Genomic DNA, 26,765 nt, shown 5'->3' on the forward strand with positions numbered 1-26,765 from the left:
TCAGTCTCGATGAATAAAGCCCATCTTCTCCCAGTACTCGTCACCATAGCGATTCAGCTCCGCCGTCTTGAACTTCACACGGTGCGCGCGGCGAAGCAGCTCACGGGCGTCTTTGCCATCCTGCAGACTCTTGAGCGCCAGCAGCATATCCTCAAACGACAGGGTCAAGAGATGAGGCTCCTCCCATTTCATGAGCGCAATACCGGTGCGAAAGATAATCTTCCAGCCCTCCGAAAAAAAGATGTCCCACACTCGCAGAAGCGCCCTGAAGGGAAAATGATTCACAAACAGCGTCAGAAACCACTGCGAGGCAAAGAAAGAGGGCTGAATCTCGAGCTCGTCGAGCCGCTTCGACAGTCGCGGTAGCAGTCGCGCAATCAGACGCTCGAGCTGGTAGAAAAACTGCTGTAGCAACGGGAATCCAGGCCGGAACAACTCCCGCATCTTATACCGCTCGTTGTACATCATCTCGTGCAAGGCCCAGAAGGACTCCTCCTCCGCCATTTGCGTAGATAGCGCCGCGACGAGGAAGCTCATGCCCTGCACGTAGCCCACCTCCGGATCGCATCCAGCGTACGCGTGCAGGACGTTGCGCAGGAAGACCTGCCCAACGCCACCGGTATCCTGAAAGAGAATGTGGGTGGGAAACGTTCGAGCAAGGTCACGCGATATGATCGCGTCTACTTCCTTGTCCGCCAGCTTCTTGTCTCGTAGTGCCACATAGACGCCACTGTTCTCTTCGGAGTTCAGGTGATGGAAGGAGCCCATAAGCAGCTGCCACGCAACACCGCGGAAGCGGCTGGGGATGCCTTTGCGGCAGCGCTCTTTCAGCTTGGCGTGCATCTTCGTGTTCGTTGTGTTCCAGTCAGCTGCCATGTTGGCCCACTTGATCTCCCGCCGAACCACCTGCTTCCCGTCAATGCGGCGGATGTACTTTCCATCCCGCTCCTTGGTGTCCTCGTCAATCACGAAGCCGAACTCGTCTACTAACTGCTGCTCCGCGTCGTTCTCTTCAGCCTCTCTCGCGCAGTCGTTGCCAGGGCGCGAATGCCTTCCGTCAGCGTCTGGTGTCTCAAGTCTGTCGGCATTGTCTTCCTCCCCCTGCGTATCGGAATCGCTGCCACCTGTCGGTGCTACACGCAGCTGGCTCCTGCGCAGCGGCCGAGTGAGATGTGCCTCCCCTACAGATTGCACATTCTTAGGTGTCAGTGACGTCGGACACGGCGTGGCGCTTGGCGGCACGTCAGGTCTCGAAGACACCGGCGCACGTACTGCGCGCGGTGTACGAATTGGCGAGACGACGCGATCCAGCTCCTCCTCCTCATCCGAGGCCACGACAAACAAGGGAGAGGAAACCAGCTCAACTTCCTGCTCAGAGCAACCAAGCTCACCAGGAGGCGTCTTCGTAGTCACGGTACTCTTTGGCAGCAACTTCGACGAGTGAGATCCCCGCACGTTCCGTAGACTTTCCACCATATCGCCGTTTTCAGCGAGAGCCGTTGCTACCGAGACACCATGAATGGACGAAGCGAGAGCGGTTCCTCGTACCCTGGTAGTGGTGTCCTGTACAGTGGGCAACGTGTGATCTGCATGAGCAGCAGATATATGGAGGGAGGAGCTCTCGGCCAAATTGTGCGGCACGGCCTCACCACTGTCGCCGCATATGAAAACACTTTCCTCGTCCATTGTGAACCCATACGTTACGCCCGCTTGAAGGTGTTCAATAACGAAGCGGTACGGAACAACAAAGCAAACGATACTGAGTGAAGGAATAGGGTGCACTAGAATGCGCTTGCGCAATCGTTCTTGCTCTTCGTAGATAGCAGGGGGGTAAGTGAATGTGAACGCACGCGCTTCTCTGTGCGTGATGCGGCAGTGGTGTATGTGTGTGTGTGTATGTGTCTGTGTGTGTGTGGTATGTCCTTTTCTCTGCATGCGTCCCTCACGCACACGCAGAAAAAAACGCTGACGAGTCGAGAGAGACAGAGAGAGAGAGAGAAAGAGGGAGCGGTAGTAGGGAAAAGGGGGGCGACGGTGACGACGTTGTAGAAATGAGAAAGGGAGAAGAGAGACAGTCACCCTCTTGCTTCGTTATCTTAAGCAGGTGGTAGTTATGTACATGTGCGTCTTCCTGCACCGTTGAGCAGCAAAGTCTCGCGCGCAAAGAGTCTGTGTATCGGAGACACTGCGTCGCACGCGCAATTGGGGCACTTCCTCTGCGCCGTCCGCGTTGAGTACCGCGTCCCTTTGCCCCTGGTGCTGAGAGACGGAGACGAAGATAATGAAAAAAAAGGCACCAAACACGCAATGAGGGCGTGTGGAAGGGGCACTGCTCGGTATCCCCTCAACCACATTTTTTCTTTTCGTTTCGTCGTTGTCCGGGTTGCGTATTCCGCTGCGAAAGGGGAAGAAAAGGGAGTTGGAAGAGGAGACGGAGGGTAGGCAAAGAGAGAATGAGGGAGGGGGGAACAAGAGGAGAAGGCCATGAGGATCCGTGATAGGGTCTCTTTCAAGGCGGATTGTCAGGAGTGAATGAATAAGCACGGCATGACACGCGCAGTATGTAGAGAAGGAGAAGGATACCGCAGCGGTGGTAAGTCTCTCTCCCTTTCCTTTAACTTTGCGGGTCGGTATTTCCTGACTTCATCAAGGCTCTTGCACAGCACACTTCACATTCGATTTCACGTGCGGCGCCCGTGTAGTAGTGATTTCTCTTTTGCTCGATTGCTGGTTACTTCAGCCCCTCCCTCTCGCCTCCTTTCCTCCACTACCCACCGGTACCACCGGGCATGGGAATGAACCGATGGAAAAAGCACGACAGCAGTCAGAAGAAAGGACAAAGCGAAGGAGATCCTTCCTGCCACTGGAAAGGGCGACATGATGAGCTGAAGAGAGGCTGGGCGGCAGAGAACACGATGGTCTGCCCTGGTGGCCATTACCGTTCCACTTTGCACCCGTTTGCCTCACCTCCATTCCATCAATCCCGTCCACAGACCACAGCAAGTATGTAGGCCACTGAACATGGAATACGAAAGGAGAGGAGAAGTGCGTGTAACGGTTGAAAGAGTCGGAGAAGGTGGAGAAGCTCAAGCGAAAGAAAAAAAAGAGGGGCACATTTCAAAGCAAACAAAGCAGTAAAAGTCGCAAGACAGCAACGAGACAACGACGAAGGGAAAGAGGAAAGGGGGGAGGGAAAAGAACGAAGGCAGTGCCGCGTACAACAGTGCACACCACTCTTTGTGTGGGTCGCTCTCGCTCGCGCGTGCGCCCTCTCTTTCGGTCTGTGAGTGTGGTCTCACCCCCCACAACCATATACCCATCGACTTCGGCACAGCCCCACCATCTCTCTACCCCTACTCCACTGAAGCGAAGAGACGGCGGTCGATGCGACGCGTAAGACGCGCGACGGGTGTGCAAATAGCTCAATAAAGAGAGGCACCTCGATGGACAGAAAGAGAGGAAGCTATGCGCAGCTCCTTTGTATCTGTGCGCTTGTGTACACCTGTGCACCTCCATTGACGTGCCCGTCGCTCGAATGGTTCGCTCTACTGCAGGGGAACCACGACACATGCACTCCGTAACGCACTCGCTACCTTGGTTGTGCATTGTAATCTGCCACTACGTCCTTCAAGTAGTCGGTCTTGAAGCTAATCTTGAGCGCGGCCCTCAGCACCTCCACAGGGCGCTTCGACTCCTGAATGCTCTTGAGTGCCAAGAGCAGTTCAGTTTCCGTGTTCAACGACAGCAACCGCTGCTTCTCAAGCTTCAGGAGCCCCAGCGCGATGCGGTAGACTGGTTTCCACCCCTCGCAGAGAAACATGTCCCAGATGCGGGACACGAGACCGAAGTTGAAGTAGTACGTAAAGATGGTCATGAACCAGTGCACGGCGTAGAGGTATGGTTGTATCTGATGCCTATCGTGCAGGTGGGCATAGAGCTTCGGCATCGTCTGGCGCATCAACACCTCAAAGACGTGAAAGGCACACTGCAGCTGCGGAAAGTTATGTGAGAAGACCCCCTTCATGTTGTACCTCTCGTCCTCCATAAGAGCGACAAAGGCCCAAAAGGCGTCCTCCTCCTCCTCCACCTGAAGGATCAGGGTGGCTGCGAGGAAGCCCATGCCTTGGCAGTACCCTACACCGGTGTTGTAGTTCGCGTAGGCGTGCAGAATGCCGCGCAGCATCTCCAGCCCCTGTCCCGACTCACCCTCACGGAAAAGGCGGTTCGTGGGAAAGGTGCGATGGAGGTCGCGCGCGATGACATCCTCTATGTCCTTCGAGTCGAGCGGCTGACTGCGGAGGCTCATGTACGTACCCGGGAAACGCTCCCTCATTCCCCAACTCCGCAGCAGATGCTGCCAGACAATGCACCGCATCGGTTGGGGCACTCCGCGTCTGCAGTACTTCTTCAGCGTGTCATGCTTCACCTTGTCCCAGCAGGTGAGCATGTACTGCCACCTAGCCAGATAAACGCCGCTGTAGCCTTTCTTGCGGCGCTCGTAGTCCTCGGCAGCCTTCTCCGCCTCCGTAACGCAAAATCCAAACATGTCGTGAAACTCGTAGGTGTCGCGCCTCATTGCGGTGGCGCGGCAGTGCGCACTGACGGCACTCATCTCCGGTGAGGAGGTGGCTTGGGAGCAGTGCTGCCTCGGGGGTCTGTTGGTGCTCGCGGATGTCGTGGAACACTCCTCCGTGCCGTCGCACCCATTACTCCTGTCGTACGAGACTGCTTCCCTGTTCTCCTCGCCGCGACGGTCCGGCACGACGAGGTTCAGGCGCCCTGTGGTGGAGGTGATGGTAGCCGGCGCTGACCCGTGGCGCAGTCCTACCTCCTCGGCGTGAGGAAGTATCACAATTCTTCCTGCCACCACCATCGTCGTCGGTGAGACGACAGTGGTAGCGGAATGGACAGGGGTGTGGTCCTTGTCACCACTCATGAAGGTGACCACTAGAACATGAAGAACACAATAAAAGGAAAGACTCAAAAGGCGGCTTGAAGGAGGTGCAGACGGCACCTCTAAACACACGCACACACACGCCTCATCACGTGTGTGTGTGTGTGTGTGTGCGTGTGGACGAGAGAAGAGGGGAGAGGAAAAGAGGCTATCGTTGTGGAGAGGGAATGGAAAAAAGGATGTACATCAATAGAGGTGCGTACGCAGGCGCTTGGGCATCATGGAGTTGCCAAGTGAATTGTGTCAAGAATCCATCCTGGAGGAGGAGTCCACAACTTTTCTTGGAAGATGGAACCACGGCAGCGCCGCCAACGAAAAGGGTCTGCGGTAGGCCGCATATGTCCATCTCGGTTTGTTTTCAGCGGGTGTACCGTGAGTGTGAGCCAGGCTCCCCTCTCGATGCGTCCTGGCAGTGCAACAAACGGAAGAAAGGAGGGAAAAAAAAGACGTCGCGAAGCAGACAAAGTGCGTAAGAGGTGGGGAGGGGCGAGATGTGCGAAAACGCCTATAGAAAAAAAAATAAAAATAAAAACAAAGAGGAAAGTGAAGAGCGGTAGTAGAAAAAGGAGGATAAGGAGAAGCGATAATGAGGGTGTCAAGCACGGCAGTCCATCAATGAAAGCGACGCACTTTCTACGGAGTAAAAAAGGGGGACACGAAGCGGCAGGGATGAGAAGTATCTCTTGCAGGAAAAAGGCCCCAGTGTAGGAAAACGCAGTCTACAAACCGGCTCCCCGTAGACGCCCAGATCCGGCGTTGGCTGAGAAGCAGTGTACTTGAAAAAGAAGATAAATTTCACACCATGTCGATGAGGCACAACACGATGGCGATGCACGCTTGCGCGTCCACTGGTGCAGATGTAGGAAGAACAACAAAAAGGAAAAAAACGCACCTGGGAACCTTACGAGAGCAAAACGTGCGCAGCGGTGAGTAAGCCACACTCTCCATAAACACTTCAAAGGAGGCTGGTCGCCACTGTATGCATCTGAAGACACTTGCGCCACCTCCACCATGGCCCCAACAAGACATTTTCAGGGTGCCACACCGAACCACTTCCAATCCAGTACCGACAAGTCCTCCAAGCCTGATACTGGCGCTGTGACAGAGAGGCGGAAAAAACACGAGACGGCACGAGGTGCACAGACTTGTAAGCGAGCTCCGCTTCGCCACCAACAAAACTTTGTGGTAGCCCATTGCTCCAGCAGTACTGACTGCTCTGTTGCGGCACCGGACGGGTGATTGTGCGTGCTCGGCTTGACGAGAATCCAGCCAAAAAAAAAAACATACTTCTGCTACAGCAACGCGCATTAGTTGAACTGCTGCAGATATGAGCATCGTTGCTGCTGCTTTGGGGCGTGTGGCAGTGCCCATCGCGTAGGAGCGCCCCGCAGCTTCGTGCTCTTCCTGCGACAGCGTCAGGTGCAGTGTGGAGACACAGCGCTGCTACGAGCCCCCGATACGCCTCGATCGAAGCGAGCAGGCCATTCCAGCGGTACAGCACTTCATTTGTGCTAGCCAAAATGAAGAGTAGGACCAGCATACACGTGAAAACGCAAACCTGAAAAGGATGGCAGAATTGTAGCGTGAGAACATGCGGCGCTCAAAGGATAGTTGTCGGACACGTAGACCGAGGTCCAGCTTCTCCAAGGCGCACACGCGCTCCAAGGCCATCACAGGCTGTGAAAAAGGTGCCAGGGGCGCGGACCTTTTTGTGCATCCATGTTGCCCGGCGCTGCAGCGATGCCAGTCCACCAGTGTGCTACGTGATGCTCTGGCTCGAGTAAACCCCTTGAACAGCTCCCCTCTGTCAGCGATGGGAGAGACAAACAGCGAGAAAGAAAGGCCCAGTGAATCAAAAGAGGTTCGGGTGGAGTAGAAGCGCGGAGTCAAAAAGAAAGAGCTTGAGCGGCGCCTCTTTGGCAAACGATAGAGGCACATCGATGCGTCATCATGGTGGGAACAGACGTCGAAGGAGCGGCGTGTGAGAGAAAAGGAAGCCTTATATGGGAGTTAATGGCCTAACTCTCTCCACCATACCTACTTCTTCCTCTTCCCCAGTCAGCCCCTGCACGTGTATGGCAGCGGCCTCAGTGCATCTATGACGCACGCGGCGTACTCCGCCTCTCTTCCCGCTTCTCCTCTCTCTCTCTCTGCGAGAGTTCACTACCTGCATGGGGTTGATTCTGTGGGCATTGTGATATATATATATATATATATATATATTACGCTTCTTCTTTGGTTGAGCACACAAGTCACCCTCGCACCCGGAGAAACACAGGACAAAGAGTGAGAAGAGAACACACTAGGGGAAAGGAGAAATTCAGAGACGAGGTGCAGGGTGCCCCTCTCTGCCTGTGTGTCGGGTCATGCCACCATTTCACAGTTTCTAGAGAAGGGCAGATGTATGTGTGTGTGTGTACGTACATACAGATAAAGATGTCCGCTCGAATCGAAGTAACTCATCAATCACCTCAAACGTACATGCAGCGCAGACTCCGCCACACGTCGTGCATCATCAAAAGCGCCGAGTCATCAAACCGAAGACACAAACACACACGCTGTAAGACGCGCCTCCAACAGCAAAACAAAAAAAAAAGAAAACTCTGTAAGAAGCAACGAGATGAGTGGATCCACGACGCGGGCCACTTGCCCACGTCCACCCTTAACGTGTAAAGAGGAGGTAAGCCAGCCAGAAGGAAGAAGGGAAGATCACAGCAAGGCTCGTTTGTTACGCACTGCTGGAAGTCACTCAGCTGCTCGTCCCTGATTTCTTTCATGCCAAGTGAGGAAGCAAGCTAGCCCTGTGACAAGGGTAGCCACAGCAAAGCACTTCTGAGCGCCATAACAACAGTTAATACCACTGCGGTATTGGAAAGGACACCGCTCTTGACTCTCTTCCACCGACGCCTACCAAGCACCCTCGCTTATACGCAAACCGTTGACCTTGTTTTGCGCCTCCTGCTGCAGGTCTTCCAGTCGACCGCTGAAAATGCCGTACTTGCGCTTCAGATTGTCGATCTTTGTCTTGATGAGGTTCTTCACAACACCCTTCGACAGGTGACCCTCACTCACCAGCCATGGTGCGGCGTGACGCACCATGTTGAAGTCCGGATTTAGGTTCATGATGAACGACTCGAGCACGAGCACAGCGAAGAGCAGTGACACGTAAGCAGTATCCATCTGCACGTTGTTCTGGCGAATGCTTTCGAACACCGACTGCAAGATGTTCGTGACGGCATTCTCATCGTTGCGCGTAGGGCGGTAGTGCTTGAAGAGATCAGCCAAGTCGCGGCGGAAGGCGTCAGACTCAACGTATGGTTGCTTATCCGACATGGCGAGGAGACTGTCGGCGCACTGGTTGGAGTTCCAGCGCACAAACGACTCCATCAAGTCGTGCGTGACGGCTCCCTCGTGCTCGGTGAGCTGCTGGCAGAGGCCGACATCGATCATGGTCACCCTCGGCTCGTGTGGGTCACTCGTGGTGTCGATGAGGATGTTGCCTGGGTGCATATCGCCGTGGATGAAGTTGTCCCTCAGCAACATCTTGCACCATGTGTTGAGACCTTTGTTCGCCAGTACATCGCGAGCGTGCGACGGCAGAGACGCAAGAAACTCCGGGTTTGCCGGCTCGCCTTCGCAGAACGTCTCTACCAGCATCCGCTGCGTCGACATGAGCGGCTCAGGGAACTCTACGTAGTGCTCTGACTTGAAGTTCTCACGGAATTGCTCGAGGTTTTGCGCCTCTATCCGGAAGTCCAGCTGCGCCGCCAGGTGAGTCGTGAAGGCCAAGGAAAGCGACGGGAGACGGTAGCGGCCCAGATTGGGGCACCATGTGTCCACCATCTTGGCCAAACTATTGAGAATAGTGAAGTCCAGTACAATCGTTTCAATGATACCCGGGTGCATAACTTTAATGACCACCTTGCGGTTGGAGTTCTTCAGCTGTGCGAGATGCACCTGACCAATAGAGCCAGAGCCGACCGTCTCGGGCTGAATGGAGTCGAAGACGGTGAACGGGTCGCACTTCAGCTCCTCTGACAAGATGCGAAGTGTATCCTCGTACGGATGTATGTCGACTTCACTGTACAGCCGCTTAAAGACGTTGCGGAATTCAGGGGAAAAGAGGTCCTCCCGGGTACAACTCCACTGGCCGATCTTTATAAAAACGGGGCCAGCGCGCTGCACCGCCGCCAGCAGCATTTTCAGCCACCGATCATGCCACTCCTTACGCAGTGACAGAATGAAGTACAGAACAGTTAAAGGAATGAAGATGAGCGCTAGATCCACCAACCGCCACCACACGGCAAAGTGCGACGGACGCGTCACCAAGCGGCTCTCCAAGATGAGGTTACCGTTCTCGTCCACGAGCGGCTTTAGCACGCGTGGTACCAGACGAGTGTGTTGCCGATACTGTATATACACAGCAAGAGCACCCACGCTAACGGTAGGAACCCCGATCACCCCCAACGCCATCTTGGCCATCCGAGAGCGGACAAATCTCATTGCTAGGAGGCTGCTAGAGGGGGAGCCCTCAAGTGTGAGAAGATGTGGTGCGCAGAGAGAAGTGCTATAATGGGCATCATAAAATGAAGAGTGCCGCGAGTGGACGCCTTCCGTTGGTAGGGGAGTGCTCCACAGAAAGTCGTGGGTGAGGCGCAATCGTTAAAAACACACAACAACGCGAAGGCAGCCGACAACAGGACCCTTCCTTCGCTTAGTCGGCTCGGCAGAAGGTCTCCCACGTGGCACAGCTGAGTGACCACAGAGGAGAAGTGTGCATGGGCAAACACTGTAAGTGCAAAGGCGTAGAGCAGATAGAACGCAAGTAAGGGAGTCCGAGAGAGATTAATATTTATGTATTTTGCATGTGCCCATTCCCCGTCCTACCACGTGTGCTAAATCTGACATCCCTAGGCCTGTCAAGGCCCATCCGCATAGTGCGATGCAGCACAAGACACGTGGTGGACCATTGCGCCCACTCAGCCAACTGAGCACGGCCTCTGTCTCAAACGCTACCCACATCCCCGCCTCGCAGGCCGCCTCACCGCAGCCCCCGTCTTGCCAGTCGCCACCGGAAGCATCCCTCTTCGGGGTGGCTCAGGCTCCCCACGCCACTAGGCAGCGTGGGGGCTGAGTGGGACGCGTTCGCATCGTGTTGACACTCCGCCCATCATATGGGTGGCACAAACGTCTTTACAGACGCAGGCCGCTCCAACGCTACGCCATCACAGGACCCGGCAGCCGACATCCGCAGCGATACATCGCTCTGACTTCCCCCACGCTGCAGGCACTTGGCCCTGTCAGCACCAGGGGGGATGGGCGCTGACAGGGCAAGGAGGGCTGCCTGGCGTTCCTGCGCAGAGTGGGGGCACTGGACCCTGGAAGCTGAGCGCTGCGATGCCTCCTGTTATCCATGAGAGAGTTGGTTGTTGTCGCTCCTTTTTCTTCTAACGCGATGCCTCACACACTCATGGAAAGAAGAAAATCCAAGAACGCGGCTGTTACGTCGTAAACCTACAGCGTAGATAAAAAGAGAGGCGACACGCCGGACAGTGAAGTTGGCTATGGTGAAATAATAATAAAAAAACACGCCGTGTGTGTGCATGAGCATGTGCACACCGAAGTAGAAGGGAAAGGTGTGATCGTGGGCACGGTGAGCAACCAAAAGACAGAACAGGGGAATGAGAAAGGAAAACAAAAGAGGTGTAGTTGAGAAGCACGTGTCTGCCAATATGGTGAGGGAATAAATACAGGTGACTCTAAAATCACTGCACTACCGGAATGGACCCGTTCTTCGCACAGCACAGCTTGCGTAAGCAGGTGGAGGAGTAGCAACGACCTTGTCAGTCGACCCCATTGCCCTACATATCACAACCAGCTACTTTCCTCGGCATCACTGCAAACTCATGTGCGCTCATTCGATAGAGGGACAAGAATGGCATGCCTTCGATCAGTCGCGGCGGACGATACACGGCTGCCGCCTTTTTAGGGGTGCCGCTCTTTGCCTCCATTCGTCCTGCGTGTTCTCGTGTGGGGTGTTGTGGTGAGGGTGGGGGAAGGTGCTTGTCTGCAAGGTGAGTAGTAGATGTGGAGGAGTACGAGTTTCGAGAACGAGCGGAAGAGCACTGGACCGTATTAGCAGCGACCAAAAACTCCTGCCCAGGCTTGCAGGGTCTACCCATCACCACGGCAATCTCACCGAGGGCAAACACCGCCTGCCTGCCTCATCAATCTCATCAAAGCAATACAATAAAAGAAGGCAGTGAGTAGGAAAATCAGCGCGGCACGGAGCGAAGACGTGCTGGTTTTCTACTGCGATTCCCTTCAGTGGTAAATGAGAAGAGAAATGGGAAGCGATGAATCGAAAACAACTAAGAGGAAAATAAAAGGTGCGCGCACAGAAGGTGTCAAGAACAACACAAAAGACAAATCGAAAGGCAGGGCGCAACACCCACACCCACACGCACACACACGCGAGCATGCAGAGAACAACAACAACAACAAAAAGCACAAAGGGGGGAAAAACGCTACGCGACCCGGCATACGCAACACCACAATCATTAACGCACACAGACAGCCACAGCCAGGGATGGAGAAGTCCACCGACCGCGACGACCCGACAAACGGCCTTCCTCCCCACCACCACCACCACCATTACCACGCACAACTCTGCAAAGGAAACAGAGGGGTGGGCCAAGCTGAGGAAAGGGAGATATCCGGAAGGAAAGAGGAAGGGGCTGACAAGTGCAGCAACAACAGAAAACAATGACAACTAGAAGAAGAACAAAAAAAATGAAAAGGCACAATTCTTCGAGTTTTTAACTCGATTAGACGCGCTTGAGTCCGCCTGGCAACACATTCGAACGCACCCGCGTGTGGCCTCCGCGCTGCACGCCCGGATACCCGTGGATCGGAGACATACACACAACGGTGGTGCACAGCCCAACCACCTGCCCGCCTCTGCCCTACCCTACCCAGTCCTCAGAACACATATGCACACGAACATGAAGAGCGCAGTTGCAGAGGGGAAAACAACAACAACAACAACGGGAGATGCGGCAAAGGCGCACAACACGAAGACCCTCCTGAAGGAGGGTGCAGCACACACAATACGAAAGGAGACACATCCGTCACGGGGGGTGGGAAGGCAAAATGCCTCCAACACGAGAAAGGAGGCGCTCGCGCATCGTCTCCCTCGCGCCAGGTACGCTTTACGAAAGAGACCGGGAAGGATAGGAAGAGTCATGGGACATCCCAACATGTCCTATTTTCTAACCCGTGGGTACGTATGGGTGGGTGCTAAAGAAGAGGAGACGTCTTGCACCAGGCGGTGATAGCAGACGGCTTCCATAAAGTGAATACAGTGTTCGGTTTCTCTTGTGCTATTGTAGCCCACGCGGTCAGTCTCACATCACGTGATGGGGAGTGGGAGGAGTACGCGAAGAGGAAACAACTGGAAGCACGTGCACCCCTCTTAGCTGAGGACGACCTCGTGAGACACTCTTTCGCTTATATGCTCCACGTTATCTTGAGCATCCACTCAGCGGCCTTCTCTTGGTTTCCCTGCGCCAGCTCAAGGAAAACCTCCAAGATGCAGTAGGTGAACATTGTGTCACGCTCTGGCGTGTACTCCGCAGTACCGGCCGGGGCCACTTCGTAAATCTTGCGCAGCAGCGATTCCATGATCGAGTGGGCCTGGTTCCAAGACCCCGTCAGGATGTGCGAGATGGTCAAATTCACGAAGAGTGCCTCTACGCGGCTACGTTGCGCCGCATCGACCGGATCGTTATTCGACCCCGAGACCAGGGACGACAGCGAGGTCCGACGAAGAACCTTCATGGCCCGATCCGGGTCGTTGAGGTGCACGAGGGCCTCCACTACGTAGATGAGCAGCGTGGCATGCAGGTTCGGCGGCAGGAGATGGCGCTCATGGCCATTCAGCATCTCCTGGCCGGCTTCTGCCGCCGCCATATAGTTGCGGCGGCTCAGCTCGAGGGCCACCCAATACAACATGGCGTACTGCAGGAGTGCTTCTTCGTGGGGAAACGCCTCAACCGCGCTACAGAAGGTGTGGCCCTTGGGTACTAGCAGGAAGAGGGCATTCTGCACGGCCGCTGTGGCAATCTGCTCAAGAGCAGTCTTCTCTGTCGTCTCTCTCGACGGCTCGATCGTCGCCGGCCCAGGCACGGTCGTCGCACTTGGCAACAGCATGAACTCGAAGTTTGAATAGACCTTGCCACTTTGCAGCATCTCGCTGAAGGTGTTCTGCTGTCGCTCGTAGTCAGCGCGACACTGCTTTCGGGCCCCTTGCTGCACGCACGATACCGCCGCCTCCGCGCAGCGCACCCAGAAGAGAGCAGACGCCTTCATTGAGTCCTGCAGAGAGAGGAACTCATGTAGCGCGCCCTCGTAGTCCTCCCGAAGCAGCGCGCACAGCCCGACGTTGTACTGTATGGATCGAAGGATATGCTGCCCCGCTGGCTTCGACGCCGCCGTCTTCTCTGCCTTGGTGAAACACAGGCTTGCCACGTTAAGTTTGTCCTCCGAGAGGGAAAAGACGCCTAGGTTGTTGAGATGCACCGCCTGCTTCACCTGATCATTTTCTACGTCTGAAAAGACATCGTGGAGTCCACTGGAATCGGCAAACGCCGCCTCCACCAACTTCATCAGCTCCGGTACGACACGCAACTTCTCCATATTTGAGGTGAGCACGGTCTGCACCAGCTCCTCGTCGTGACGGCTCGACATGCGGCTCATGGTCTTGCGTATTGGTTTTGTGAGGGTGTGAAACAGGCAGAGACTGTACACCAGCGTCGACAAGGCTATCTCCTGCGCGTTCTCCAGAATGCGGCGCAGCAGCAGCACTGCCTCGTGCGCTTGGCCGCTGCGGGCGTAGAGGACCGCCTGGTTGTACACCGCCGTTTCGTGCCCCTCGTACTGCAACATCAGGCCTGGGGCCTTCATGTTAGGGTCCTCACCGGTGCCCTCGGCGCTGGCACGCAGAGCTGCCAACGTTTGCTCACTAGACAGCTGGTGCTGCAGGTAGCGGGTGATTACTAAGTTGTGCTGCACCTTCAGGTCCTCCTGGGGCATTCCTCGCAGCACCCTCTCTGCTTCAGCATAGTTGTCGGCGTAGAACGCCGTCTTGGCGTCGGCCAGCTGCTTCTCGAACACCTCTGCCATCAGAGGAGGAAGAAGTCAGAAGGGAGGGGGGCACTTGCGTCACAACAAACCCAAGAAAAGCTCTCTGATAATCCAAGGCACGAGCCTCGAGAAAACCGAGAGGTGGGATGGAAAAGGAAGGGAAAGGAGGGCCAGAAGGCGACGGTGGACTTGGGTACCTTCGGCTGCCTCTTGCTCGAAAGGGAGGGGGGGCTTGTGTGTGTGTGGGTGGGTGTGTGAGCGCCGTGTTACTCCTTCGCTGTGGGGTAAAGGTAGGCACGTGCTCGGTAGTGTTCCCGATATCGAAGGCGAAGCACAGCTGTGGCTACTTGATTAGGATCCAGGTGTGATGTACTCGAGTACACTAAAACGACAATGCGACAGCAAAGCGGTTAATAGCAAAGCCTCCTCCTCTTTGCTTTCACTAAGAATAATCCAGAACTAAGATCGAGAAACGAGGGGGGGCGTTGGGTGTACAGAGACGTGCGCCAAGAGGTCGGGTAATGCGCTCAGGTGAGCTCTATCAATGTCAAGGCGCACGTGCGTAACTGAGGGAGAGGGGTCGGTGTGTGCGTGTGTAAAGGGTGATGGTGAAGGTATCGCGAATGTGCGGTTGTGGCCAAAGCCGGTAGCTCTTTGTTTGTTTTTGTGGGCTCTGGGGGGAGGCGTGGCTCAGAGGGTAGGGAAAAGCCCGAAGGGGGAGGGGGGGCAGTGCAAAGGTGGCGTAGCAAGTCAGTCGCACAAAGAACCAACGAAAGGCGCAAGCGAAGGCAAGAGGAGGAATCGCGAGAAGGTGCGTGCGTGTCGAAACGCAGTGAGCTCACACAAGTACTGAAAATACTCTTTCAGGTGTGTATGTGTGTGTGTGTGCGTTACACACGACGTGTGTTTCGCTTATTCTTATTTTTCTAGAGGCTGGCGGTAGGAGTGAGTATGAGGAGGAGTGGGGAGCAGAGAGGGGGGAGGCGATTATGTGCTGAACTCAACTACTGTTTGACTTTTTCTTGGTGATGCCGAGCTGTGCATCTACCAAAGCAGAACGTCCACCGGCACATCCCGCGACCGGGGACCAGGACGGAATGAGAAAGAGAGAAAAAAGGAAAAAAAAAAGAAAAAAGAACAGACGGTGACAAGAAATGGTGGAGGAAATATGTCGAAGCGCAGTGCAATTTTTCTCTTTCAGAGAGGCTGGAACAAGCGCAGCGTTTCTCCTTCACTGTGCACCGTTGGTCCATCCGAGACAACTAAGTAGGTCGGCTTCGGCATGCCTCACTTTCAGGTACGCTCGGCCACACAGCGTGTGGCTTTCCTGTACGCGTTCTTTGCTTCATCTTTCGAGTAGATAGCATCTTTGAAGGAGGCCCCGAGTGCGACGATGCCCTTTCGGCTCCATTCGCCTTCGTGTCTTTACATGTACATCTTTCTCTTTTCTTTCGATCTCTTGGCAAGAGGTTGGCCGTCAACACACAAAAACCCTGGAAAGGTTCGCCAAAGGAAGCCGATGCAACACCATCACTCACAAGTGGCCTGTTTTCCGTTTGGCTGTGTGTGTATGTGTGTGTGTGAGTGTGTGAGTGTGTGCGTCCTGGGACCTTCTCTCGATCGGTGCAGCCACAGTCACACACACACACGCACGCACAGCCGCATCACCTTGTCAGAAACACTGGCGGCCTCTTCCAACATGTACATCAGTGGCAACAACAAAAAGAGACCGTTGTAGCAGGAAGCGCTTCTGCACACCCCCACCCACACCCACGCACACACACGCCCTTCGTCTCTCCTTCTTCAGAAAATCAGTTTCGGTCACTTGTCATACTTCAACATCTTGGTGAACTCCTCACGGGAAATTCGATCATCATGGTCAAGCACATCGCACTCGCGAATGATTTCCTGCAGCACATTTTCCGGAATATCCTCACCAACCTCCGTCGCTACCCTCTTCAGGTCATCGAGGGAGATAAACTCCGACTTACCCTCTGTGAAGAGCGGGAACGCAAGGTCCACCTCGTCGTCATTGTCCTCGGCAAAGAAGCGCTGGCGCATGACGTCCTCGAATTCGCTGAGAACGAGGTTGGTAGAGACACCGCCGCGATCCATCTCAGCCACAAGCCTGCGCACCGCATCCTTGTCTGGTTCGTACCCGAGCGCTCGCAGTGCCACCTTCAAGTCATTTGGCGTAATGGTGTTCACGCCGTTCACATCAAGCACACGGAATGCCTCCTCAATGTCTTGCTTCTGCTGGTCTGTCAGCTCGCGCGGCAGCCGCCGGCCATCGGCAGTGGAAAAGGCGGTGTTTATCATGAGGAAGAAGGGGAAGAGGGTTCCAAACAGAGCCGTTGAGTCGAGTGCTGTTGCCGCAGCAAACGAGGGATACGCAGGACTTTCACGAAAGTGTGCAAGGAAAGGCCAGAAATGGAGGAGGCTACGTACTAACTGCTGGGGTACCCCCTTATACTGCTGCGGTGGCTAATTCTACGCCCCAAAGAACTTGCCGAACGCGTGTTGCAGCTGCGTGGGTGCGTGTGTGTGGCAACGTCGCATGATGCGAGTAGCGACAACATCACGGAAGAGGAAATGAGGAAGAGGGGGGCAAATAGAGCAGGCGCACGAGAGGCAGGTGAGGCCCGACCAAGTGGGAACCGCAAGACGACGACGTGCCGAGCATCAACATCGCATGAGAGCAGTTTTTGGCGAGTCAGCGAAAGAGAGCTGTGCATGCCGCATAAGAAGGCATGCACAGCTCAAACCCCTATGGAGGACCCTTTGAGCCGAGAACAGCAACCGGAGGGGCGCATTCCGAACACCAAAAATGGAGCCTGGCAGTTTGCAGGGAGAGTCAGTCCCTATGCGAGCGATATTCGATTCTTTGAATGGGGAAGAAAGAGAACGAGAAACAGCACAAGATGAGAAAACGAAGATGCCACACACAGGCACCACGCAGCTGCAACAGTCCAAAATGAGCCCTACACTGCGGAGGAAGTGGATGAAGCCTGAATGTGCTGTTGGATGCGTTGCCCCAGCACGTGGAGAGAGAATGACAGAGGCGGCACTATGCAGAAACAAACAAAAAAAAATGCGCCGGCGGTGCGACCCTCATCATCGCCACCTACAACGGAAGTACTATCAGTAAAGACTGAGCTGTACATTCAGTCACGGGTGAAAAAAAAAACGCACCTCCAGCGTCTGAAAGTTAACATAGTGAAATCGGACAACGGCTGCTCCCCCGCCAACGAGTGCTGATGGAGGAGGGGAATACGAGGACACGTGCGACCAGAGAAGGCAATAATACGCTGTATGTGCGTGTCGGTGTCATCCAGGTGGAACCACATAAGATTGGGCTTTCTCCAGAAGGAATCATCGAACAAAACGGTCACTCTCTTCGACTTATTAGGCACAGATCATCGCCTGATAACAGAGCAACGCACAAGACTTCTTCACCGGACGCTCGACTAGCCCATTCAGCTCTATTTTAGAGGTGTGTAGATGTCCATGTGCACTTCTGCAGCGGCCCGCCCACCGAAACACAACTCAAGAGAGGTGCTAGAGGAGGCAGTTGGCGAAGAAGAGGAGGCGCCGACGATGAAAGTGGAAAAACCTTTAACAGAAGTACGAAGTAGAGAACGACGAGCCAGTTCTCTCACGAGTCGGTGATCAGCGGAATATTGGTGACAGATACTCGCTGTTGTTTGCTTGCGATGCGTTGCTTCGGCTGCCTCTGCTGTGGTGACTGTAATGTCGCTACTTGTACCGGTGTGGCTCAGCATACGCGTCAATAACAATGACATCAACAGCATCAGCTTCAGCAACGACGACACAAGAGCGCGGGCAGATGTGGTGGAAGTGCAGATGAGATGCTCGGTAAGAAAAAGAAAACAATGAGTTTGTGTGTGGATGTGGTGTAGAAACGTGTGTCTTTTACTGCCTTTTTCTCTCTTTCCCACCCCCTTGGCGTTCCCCTGTCACTTCGTCTTCACAGCAGTGCTGCTGCAGCGGCGGCGGCTTTCGTTTTGCAAAAAGGCATCAACACACGGAAACACAAATGCGCACGCAGGCACAGTCGCCTCCTCTCCTCCATGTGCAGCGCACAGCCAAGCCAAAGGCAAAAGAGAAAGAGAAGAGCAACTGACCAGGAAGTCGAGACCCAGTAAAAGAAGGGCCCCCTCCTCCCAAAGCGTTAAGACACGCGTGCCTTGAGAAAGACAACAGCACACACACACACACACACACACACACACACACACATACACACACAAACACATTGAAAGTCCTTTCCCCCGTAAGCCCACAACACAAGAGAACCTACGAGAGGGAGAGAGAGCGAAGGCACAAGCACAGGCTGCACATATGGCAGAAACAACTCGGTGTCGACGTAGTGACCTCACTTGTGCCCGAATTAAGTGACGAGCTCGTCACTCTGCCTCAACTCGATCTGGCAGGTACGCTCCTTTTTGTTGCTTTTGACTCTCATCTGCTTAGCTCCGTCACCCAGATGCGCAGCCACCGGAGATCGGCGCTTTGGGCAACGTATGCACGTTGCCGCCACGGCGGTTGACAGCGGCAGCCCAGCCACTATTGCCCCCGCCCCCCAGCGCCTGGCCACCGCCACCGCGGCGGTTCAGCATCGCTCGCAGCGAGCCCAATATGCCGCCGTCGTTTGCTGGCGCATTTGCCGCACGAGGCGCGGGGTGTTGATACTCTTCTACCACCTGTGTCATTGGTTGGGTTGTGAAGAGCGTTCGTGCAAAGAGAGAGAGCATGCCCCAGAACGCGAGGAGGAAGCCCCTCACGGTGAAAGGCTTCTTCTCCACGACACGGCCGTTGTGAATGTAGGCCATCTACGATCTGTGCAGCACATGTTACAGTGCGCTCGCCCGACACACACACACACACGCACATACGAGCGAGTCAGATGGCGAAGTTCGAGACCGTGACAAATCAACAAACAAAGCGAAGAGGGAGGCAAGCAGAGCAGAGGGGGTACGATGAAAGGAAGAGCGCGCTGGAAGGCCAAACTGGTGTATCGTGAACGAAGGGAATCCAGGGAAGCGAGCAGCAGGCAAGAGAGGTGGAAACAACCTCCACAAATCAGGCAGCGGTGCAGGGCAGCAGCTGCAACAACTGTGTCGCATACTGATAGGCTATGGGATGGCGAGCTCTGTGAAAGGCCATGAGGGAAGGGAGTGAACGATGAGTCAAGCTCAAGCGGCGACCGAACCACCACAACAAGAAATCACGTCGTCCGCAGGAGCAGTGCGTACCCACGGCACCACCGCATCCCGTGGGGGGCCTTCCAGTTACGTACGCGACGCTCACCAGTTTTCTTCTGAGGTTGTGGTTGCCCTGTCCATCCGTGAGTTATTAGTCAAAATGAGTGGAGGGAACAGTCGTAGCAGAAGTCTGGGCGGCTGGACACAAAAGAAAAGCCGCCGTTGTTGCGAAGACACTAATACATACGTCTGCATGGGGGACACAAAAATGTGTTTCGCACACCACCTCAACCTCAAACCATTGTTCGCCTCAGGGCCGCGGAGGGGTCGCCGCGCGCCAGCGACTCCAACAACACACACGCTCGACAGAGACGCTGACTCGTTAGGTAACTACACTTCTCACATGGCTTGGGCGGGCTTGCCGGCACGGCTTCCAGCGCCTGCACTTCCAAGTGCTCCCCACTGTAGACAGTGTCCGCAATGCAGCGGGGACGAAGAGCCTCCAAGTCCTTCATTAGTGTGCGGGCAGCGCCTCGAAAGGCCTCTTTAGCGTACGTGCACTCGGTGGTAAAGTAGTCCAACTTCTTGAAGTGCGCGTAGAGCACGATCTCCTTCTCGTAGGCGTACTTGAGTGGCTTTACTCGTGGCAAAATCCCCTCGCCAGAGGCTACGGCACTCGTGCAGCGCGACAGCCGCGGCGCATCGGCGCGAAGGACGTTCATAAGAATGGTCTCTGCCATGTCGTCAGCGTTGTGACCTGTCGCGATCTTGTCTGCCTTCACCAGCGCTGCTCCTTTTTCCAAGGCCTGGCGGCGAAACACACCGCAGAAGGTGCAGTTGTTGCGCAGACCCACGACACGCACGATGTCGTCCATTGTCCAGCCAAATATGTTGCGGTATGACAAGATGTGCAGCGGAAGGCCGTAGCACGCGGAGTTGCGCTTTACCGTTTCAAGGCTATCGTCACGGTAGCCCACAATCCCCTCGTCGACACTAACGAGCTCAATATGAATGCCGTACCTGTGCTGCTTGTTGAGCGTGTCGAGGAGATGAATTAGGACGGTGCTGTCCTTGCCGCCACTTGCTCCGCAAGCGACCACGTCGCCACGGACAAACAGGCGCTCCGATTGAATGGTGTCGTGAATCTCAGCCTCGAAGAGAGCAAAGAAGCACTCGCGACACAATAGCTGCCCGTTGCGCGGCCGTTTCACTGCTGCCCGCTCCACGCCGCACTTGGTACAAAGAATTTTGGGAGGTGGCATTACTGCGTAACTCCTCTCCTCTGCACGACTTGTGAGAGAATCCAATGCAGCGTCGGTGGAGACAAGCGAGCACCCCCGCACGCCCCTCAAGAGAAACGCAATGGTCGGTACTTCAAGTCGTGACATGAGGCACATTCAGCGCGGTTAAAGTTGTGTGTGTGTGTGTGTTCAACAACGTAGCGGAAAGACAAAGTTCCCGTAAAGGGGTGCGTGTTAGCCGTTCCAGGAGGACAACAACAAGTAGTAAGTAGAGAATCCAGAAAGTGAGGGAGAAAGACGACACAGTAAACACGTAAGTGAGGGGATAACGCTGAGACTATCACAATAGCCAGTCGAGTAACGCAAGGTCCCAATCCCCTTGCTGTTCCTTCGCATTCTTCCAGAGGTATGCTTGCTATGTGTTTGCGTATAGGCTGAAAAATCGTTGTTTTTTTGTGGCGGATATGTATGTGTGCTTTCACCTGATGTGATAGTGGCCAGCCCAACGCTGCTGGGAGGGTCAATCCCGCGTGTGTGAATGCGTGGCATCTTGACCACAAGACCACAAATGTCCCCTCTCAGTCACTGCTACTTCCAGGGAGAGTGGTGCAAGACCACGGTAGGCTTCGCGTGCAGCATCACAGACACTCGGTCCTCCATGGACTCATGATGCCGCTGCTGTTGCTGCTGCACATCCATCACATAAGGAGGAACGTGCGCAGCTGTCGGTAAAGGCGCTGCTGCCCCAGAGGCGAAGCTGCTTGCGCAGGCGAAGCGAGGCGCAGGTGGGTCAATAAGTCCCTTCGCAAACGCCGAATCACGCACTTGTGCAGGAAGCCGCACGGCGTCCTTGCGAGGATGCAACAACGCGGACAGTGACGAGGTAGCAGTAACATCCGGCTGAATAAAGGAGGCAATATCAGAGTAGTAGGTGCTCTCCTCACACGAGGGTGGACGCTGCACCATGATGTGGATGGACGACTCTTGCGGCCTTTTAGTGCCGTTGCTCAATCGCGCGGGTGTGGACACCAGTTGGGAAGCACAGCCTGCTCGTTGCCGCTCAAGCACGCCGTTCTGCAGGGAAGGTGTGGGTGGCGCTGGTACACGGATCGATGTGCGGGCGGCAGTCTCATTCGGGTGCGATGCCGCTAGAGCATTCGCCGGCAATTGGGCGTCGCTATGCAGGCGCTGATGTATGTCCGACACAATAGCCCAGAGAGAGGCAATATTCTCTTGCATTGCGGCTTGTTCCCGCCGTCCCTGCGTGGTGTGCTCCTGAAGCGCAGCCTCCATGGCTGCGGCTTGGTCCATTGAGCGCCGCACGACTTCGTTGCAGGCGCCTTGCTGAGCGGTGAGCTGGTGCTGCAAGTCCCTGTGGGCTCGGAGGAAGGCCGAATACTGTCCCTGCTGCTGCCGGACGAGTCGCTGCACCTGCCATAGCGACACTTTCATCTGCCTAATGGCTGCCGGTACAGATCCCAGCAATGATGCTGCGTAAGTGTCGTTGTTTGCTCGCTGAGTGTCGCCAATGTCGTCGCTGTCGTGTAGTCTCCTCAACGGCACACGAGAGGTCCTCTCAGGTGTCTTCTGAGGTGAAGCGGAGGATCCTTTGTTCCCACGCAGGCGAATTGCGAAGCTGCTCAGCTGCGGCATGGGGCGCTGCGACGACGTCATGGACGAAACAGTCGACGCTGCAAATGAGGTGGCTATGGGGGTCTCGCAGGTGCACTTTGCACTTATCGCAGCTGGAGCCGAGGAATGCGCGCTGCTGAGTTCAGCGATGGTGCTCGGCAGTGCCGAGTCATCCCCTACAGCTGACACACCATCCACAGAAGCTCTGCGTGCACTGGGTGGAGCTGAATGGACAGAGTTAGTGGGATGACAATGAAGCGATTGTGTCTCTCTTGCTGTACCCCTTAATTGCCTGTGCAGAGCCCCGCGGTGACTGCTCGCAGTTGCGCTGAGCGGGTTGCTCGGCACGGCCCTAGCAGGTACAACGGAAGAAGCAGAAAGAGGGTCTGCTGACTGGGACTGCCCATTGGATGGTACGACTGACGCTGAACCCACGCTTGCCCCTGCGCCCCTCCACGATACATCCGCTTCCGGGGTGGCGCTTCGCAAGTCAACTTGAATTGATGGTGGCGATGACTGCTGCTGAGCAGGTGGTACAGCTGCGCCTCCAGACAAGTTCGACTTGACCGCCCAAGACAGCGAAGACCGCTTTCGCGACTCTACTGTGGCGTTCTCCCGCGATAACACGGACCTGCGGGAGTGGGATGAGGTAATATCGATAGTGAGAGACGTTGGAGAGCCCATGCACTGCTGAGCCACGACGGCATCATGCATTACGGAAGAGGTGCTGAGGCGATTTCCACCGCTGTCGCTAGTGCTGCGCGTCGGGCGACTAAGACGGCTCAGTTTGTTCAGCCGGTGGTAAAAATCCAGCCCAGAAATGACCTCCTCAGCTGCTGGAGGGACTGGGTACTTTGAGGGGGAGATTGACGAAGGCTTGGCGAGAGGGGTGCGCTCACCACAATGGTCAAGATGCTCTTTCATCGCATCAAACCGCATTTCTATGCTGCAATATGGGCACACGGTCAGGGTACTCATGGAACTACTTGCTCGGTTGTCTGCTAACGCATGCCTATGTGGATGAAGATGTACCTGTGTAAGTCGCGTGTTCCTGCAGCCGAGTCGGGCAAGGGGGAGCCGCACGTTCAAGGCGAAGCGCCGGTCACCCAGCCCCGCAATCTCTATGTATGTCTTTGACCGTGGGTACTACTAGGGATGAGCTGCGGGAACCAACGTTGTCATTGAGATCCATGCGGATAGAGGGGGAGGGTGCAACAGGTATCAGTGGAAGTACGACGGAAGGCGCACACTAAAGCATAAACAAAACGAAAACAACGCGCCATGGAAGCCATCAAAGCACACGACAAGTAGAACGGCACGCGTGTAACCACAACGCAGCAACATCCAAGAAAAACATCTCCCCCAGCCTGAGAACGCAATGTGCCGCGCTGCATGTAGGAGACGGCACTGTGGGGTTACTCACCTTCAGACGCACGCGCACGGCTGGACATCCTCAGATGCCGGCAGCAGTCATCTCGTATGCACTCCAGCTGTCTTCGTGTCTACTTGATTGGTTTTTTTTTCTTTCTTTTCCCTGCCGTACTCCTGCGAGCGACAAAGAGATGGAAATAAGCATGGGAGGGCCCCACTCCCCTCACAGCTGTTCATGTCGCGGACCTGGCATTGAGCCCTGGTACAACACACGCTCACGTAAGCACGGGATTCCTATGAATATTATTATGCCTCTTCGTGTTAGCGGTGAACAGTGGTGGGTCGCTGCGCCACTGTTGGGACGCCCTTCACCTTAGACGTCAACCGCTGCGGCACCTCGCCTGGTCGACGAGCGCCAATCGACGAGTTGCGCATGGCGAGGGAGACAGTGGGGTTCGTCACCCCTCGCGAATTCAGCGCTGACGGTCGTTGCCTCTTTGCGGATGCTGAATGCACGGCCAATTCGTGCAGGGGCAGCGGCCGTGAATTGGATGTCATCTTTTCTGAGAGGTCGAACCCTTCCGGAGAGCGCCTCTCCGACACCACCTCTTTCTTCAGTCGTCCAGCGTGTCGTCGCTGCTTGTTGCGGAAAGGCAGCTGCATGGGGGACAAGATGCCACCCTGCTGGGGGTGCGGAGTCCACAGCTCAGGGGACGCCAGCTCTGTCATCACGCTCTTACCTCTCCCACTCTCTCGTGTTGCTTTGAAAATTGGCGATGGAATGCGCTGCTGCATCGGTGAACGAAGAGGGCACCGGCTGTGCCGATCGAGCAGCTGCAACGGACGCTGAGCAGACGCGTTTGAGCCGGTCGTTGGCGTCATCGTCGCCCGATCCCTATTCGATCGGCGCATTGCAGAAGCAGTGCGTGACGTGCTGCGCGTTACTGAGGAGGCCTTTCTTCGCGTGGCAATCGCGGTAGTGCGGCTACCTTGCGCCTTGCTAATATCTGAAGGCGGGGGGGCTCGCTGCTGCAGCCTCCGTTCGTTTTCGGCTGCCACGACAACAACAGCTAAGGCGGCACATTCCCCTTCAGTGCCTTCCTGTTGTACTCGAGGAAGTCCTTGGCCCGCCGCCGCGCGTGACGGCGACAGCAACGTAGTCATTGGCGCGTTCTCTGACAACTTTGCAGTGATGTGGAAAAGCGGTTCCGCCTTCCGGCCTGATGCTTTTCCAGGGAGTGGGAGTACGTCTTCCATAGAAGCAGAGGCGACCGCACCGCCACTGCGAGGCGCAGACAACGTGGCAGCAATCGACACACTCTTAGAGCAGGCAGTTGCTGCGCGCTGCTGCGTCCTCGAAGCCGACGCATCGGTCAATCCTGGTGGCAGCTTATCGGCAATTATCTCCACTTCCATCGGTGTAGTGGTGAAACCATGCACGCAGGCTGTGGAAGGACGCTGGCTATGTCGAGAGTTGCGCTCGGGTAGGATTCCTTCCGGGGTGGGTGTTCCAGCGTTGTTATCGCTGCTTCCTTTCCCCTCCAACAATGCGCTGTGTTGGCGCGATAGAGGGCTGCTGCCCTTGCACTCCTCCAGAACTTCCGCCTCGAGGGAGTCGTCTGAGACGATGTCAACCCCACACGATGCCATGACGTGAGAAACACCACCGCTTTCCCGGCGCTGCGCGCGTCTTGTCGCCACGAGTGAAGCCCGTGCCTCACCAGCGTTGGAAGCATCGCGCTTCTGCATCAGCGACACGCTCGCTAGCGATGGAGACGATGAGCGCAAGCGGGTCTCGTAGCTCCACGTCTGGTCCCCTTCGCGCATGGTTCCAAAAGCGGTGACGATGCCGCTCACCTCCTTATCGTCCCGCTCCTCATGCCGCGGCACGAGGGACATCCAGGAGTCGCTGGGCTGCGTCGCTGCACTTTCGCCGTACCGCACAGCGTAAAAGAAGGCGGTAGGCAGGGATGCGTAGTACGGTACGACGACGGCCTCCCACACGTAATAAAACAGCGCCGCCTCACTCTCTGCCGGGCGCACCGCCCACCAAGAAGAGTCGTGCAGTGCCGTCTCGGGCAAGTCGCGAGTGGGCAAGGTGGTGGACATAGACTGTAGCCGGAAGGGCACAGCAGAAGGTCCGTCCATCACCAGCTTCTCCTCCGCTGCATCTCCGTTGCTTGTCATCACCTTCCGGTGCCCTCTAGTGCCGCGTGGCGAGCCTGGGGATAGCACTGAGCTGCTGACCCCGAAGCTTGAGTCTGGCCGGGACGCGGAGCCTGCAGGCAACGAGGCTGATGGTTGCACGGCGACGCCGTGGAGATACAGGCTGTCTGTCGGCACCATAGTCTGGAACTCAACCACTTCGCTGCTCAATATCTCCGCCTTCACCTCTGGCCCCCCACGAGCGGGGCGATACGGGTTCCACTGTGTTCGTCTACTCCCCAGAGCAGTCTGCAGCGCGGCTTCGCTGTGAGTTGCGGCCCACAGCTTCGACCACAGCGCATGCAGCTCCTTCTCTGCCACGGTGTCCAGCTGTTGTGCAAAGTCTAAGGAGGTCCGCCACTCCGACGACACGGTGGTGAGGCTTGGCACCTCATCGTGACCCTGCGCGTAGGACGAGGCAGATGCGCTGCACCAGAGCGGCGACGGCGCCGACATCTCCGCGGGAGTCATGGTCTCGATTAAGGGTCCACCTAGTGATACCGAAGCAGTGTCACTGCTGAGGGCCAGTGATGATGATAGGCTGCGTTCCACGGAGGTGCCCTGCAACGCTCCTCGCGAGATCGACGCCGGTGGTTGCCCTGCAGCGCCGGCGCCGATCCTTCCACCTGTACCTCCTACCATGTTGTTTGTGCGCCGCCCATCGAAGGGCGTGGTGGACCGCCAGAGGCTGGCTCTCGGTGCTTCGGCGGTCTGGTCATGTGGCACTCGCGGCTCTGTCATCCATACAGATACAACCCTACTCCCTTACTGTCTATGGGATGAGAAAGAAGGCGAGAATCAGCCTCAGGGGCGGAGAGAGTCCAGGGGAGACGCTGGTACAAAGCCGTGTAGGAGAGCAGAGAATTGTTACCGCCAGCGCAGAGTGTGGGGGAAGTTGAAGAGGGGGTGTGAGGGCAGAACAACAATAAAAACGAACAGAGACTGCTCAAGCAGCAGCAGCAGCAGCAGCGGCGTAGCAGAGGAGAACAGGTA

General features: G+C 55.8%; 8 protein-coding genes across 8 annotated transcripts, besides 1 other annotated feature; all 8 read right to left on the bottom strand.

The window, feature by feature from the left end:
* LPMP_356230 (disgorgin, putative) lies at positions 1-1,476 on the bottom strand (the record flags this gene model as incomplete). The annotated part of the gene is made up of 1 exon (XM_010705250.1): positions 1-1,476. The coding sequence occupies one exon, from the start codon at positions 1,474-1,476 to the stop codon at positions 1-3; it is 1,476 nt and encodes a 491-aa protein (XP_010703552.1).
* Positions 1,477-3,589: 2,113 nt separating this feature from the next.
* Positions 3,590-4,873, bottom strand: LPMP_356240 (rab-like GTPase activating protein, putative; the record flags this gene model as incomplete). The annotated part of the gene is made up of 1 exon (XM_010705251.1): positions 3,590-4,873. One exon carries the CDS (start codon positions 4,871-4,873, stop codon positions 3,590-3,592), a length of 1,284 nt encoding a protein of 427 aa, XP_010703553.1.
* A 2,988-nt stretch (positions 4,874-7,861) lies between these two features.
* LPMP_356250 (protein kinase, putative) lies at positions 7,862-9,457 on the bottom strand (the record flags this gene model as incomplete). The annotated part of the gene is made up of 1 exon (XM_010705252.1): positions 7,862-9,457. One exon carries the CDS (start codon positions 9,455-9,457, stop codon positions 7,862-7,864), a length of 1,596 nt encoding a protein of 531 aa, XP_010703554.1.
* A 362-nt stretch (positions 9,458-9,819) lies between these two features.
* Positions 9,820-10,366: a repeat region.
* A 2,097-nt stretch (positions 10,367-12,463) lies between these two features.
* On the bottom strand, positions 12,464-14,137 carry LPMP_356260 (CCR4-NOT transcription complex subunit 10, putative; the record flags this gene model as incomplete). The annotated part of the gene is made up of 1 exon (XM_010705253.1): positions 12,464-14,137. The coding sequence occupies one exon, from the start codon at positions 14,135-14,137 to the stop codon at positions 12,464-12,466; it is 1,674 nt and encodes a 557-aa protein (XP_010703555.1).
* Positions 14,138-15,919: 1,782 nt separating this feature from the next.
* LPMP_356270 (centrin, putative) lies at positions 15,920-16,417 on the bottom strand (the record flags this gene model as incomplete). Its single annotated transcript, XM_010705254.1, has 1 exon — positions 15,920-16,417. One exon carries the CDS (start codon positions 16,415-16,417, stop codon positions 15,920-15,922), a length of 498 nt encoding a protein of 165 aa, XP_010703556.1.
* A 3,199-nt stretch (positions 16,418-19,616) lies between these two features.
* On the bottom strand, positions 19,617-20,585 carry LPMP_356280 (tRNA 2-thiocytidine synthase, putative; the record flags this gene model as incomplete). The annotated part of the gene is made up of 1 exon (XM_010705255.1): positions 19,617-20,585. One exon carries the CDS (start codon positions 20,583-20,585, stop codon positions 19,617-19,619), a length of 969 nt encoding a protein of 322 aa, XP_010703557.1.
* Positions 20,586-21,152: 567 nt separating this feature from the next.
* Positions 21,153-23,174, bottom strand: LPMP_356290 (hypothetical protein; the record flags this gene model as incomplete). The annotated part of the gene is made up of 1 exon (XM_010705256.1): positions 21,153-23,174. The coding sequence occupies one exon, from the start codon at positions 23,172-23,174 to the stop codon at positions 21,153-21,155; it is 2,022 nt and encodes a 673-aa protein (XP_010703558.1).
* A 714-nt stretch (positions 23,175-23,888) lies between these two features.
* Positions 23,889-26,243, bottom strand: LPMP_356300 (hypothetical protein; the record flags this gene model as incomplete). The annotated part of the gene is made up of 1 exon (XM_010705257.1): positions 23,889-26,243. One exon carries the CDS (start codon positions 26,241-26,243, stop codon positions 23,889-23,891), a length of 2,355 nt encoding a protein of 784 aa, XP_010703559.1.
* Between the last annotated feature and the right edge of the window lie 522 nt (positions 26,244-26,765).

The sequence above is a fragment of the Leishmania panamensis genome (assembly GCF_000755165.1).
Source record: "Leishmania panamensis strain MHOM/PA/94/PSC-1 chromosome 35 sequence".
NCBI lineage: Eukaryota > Euglenozoa > Kinetoplastea > Trypanosomatida > Trypanosomatidae > Leishmania > Leishmania panamensis.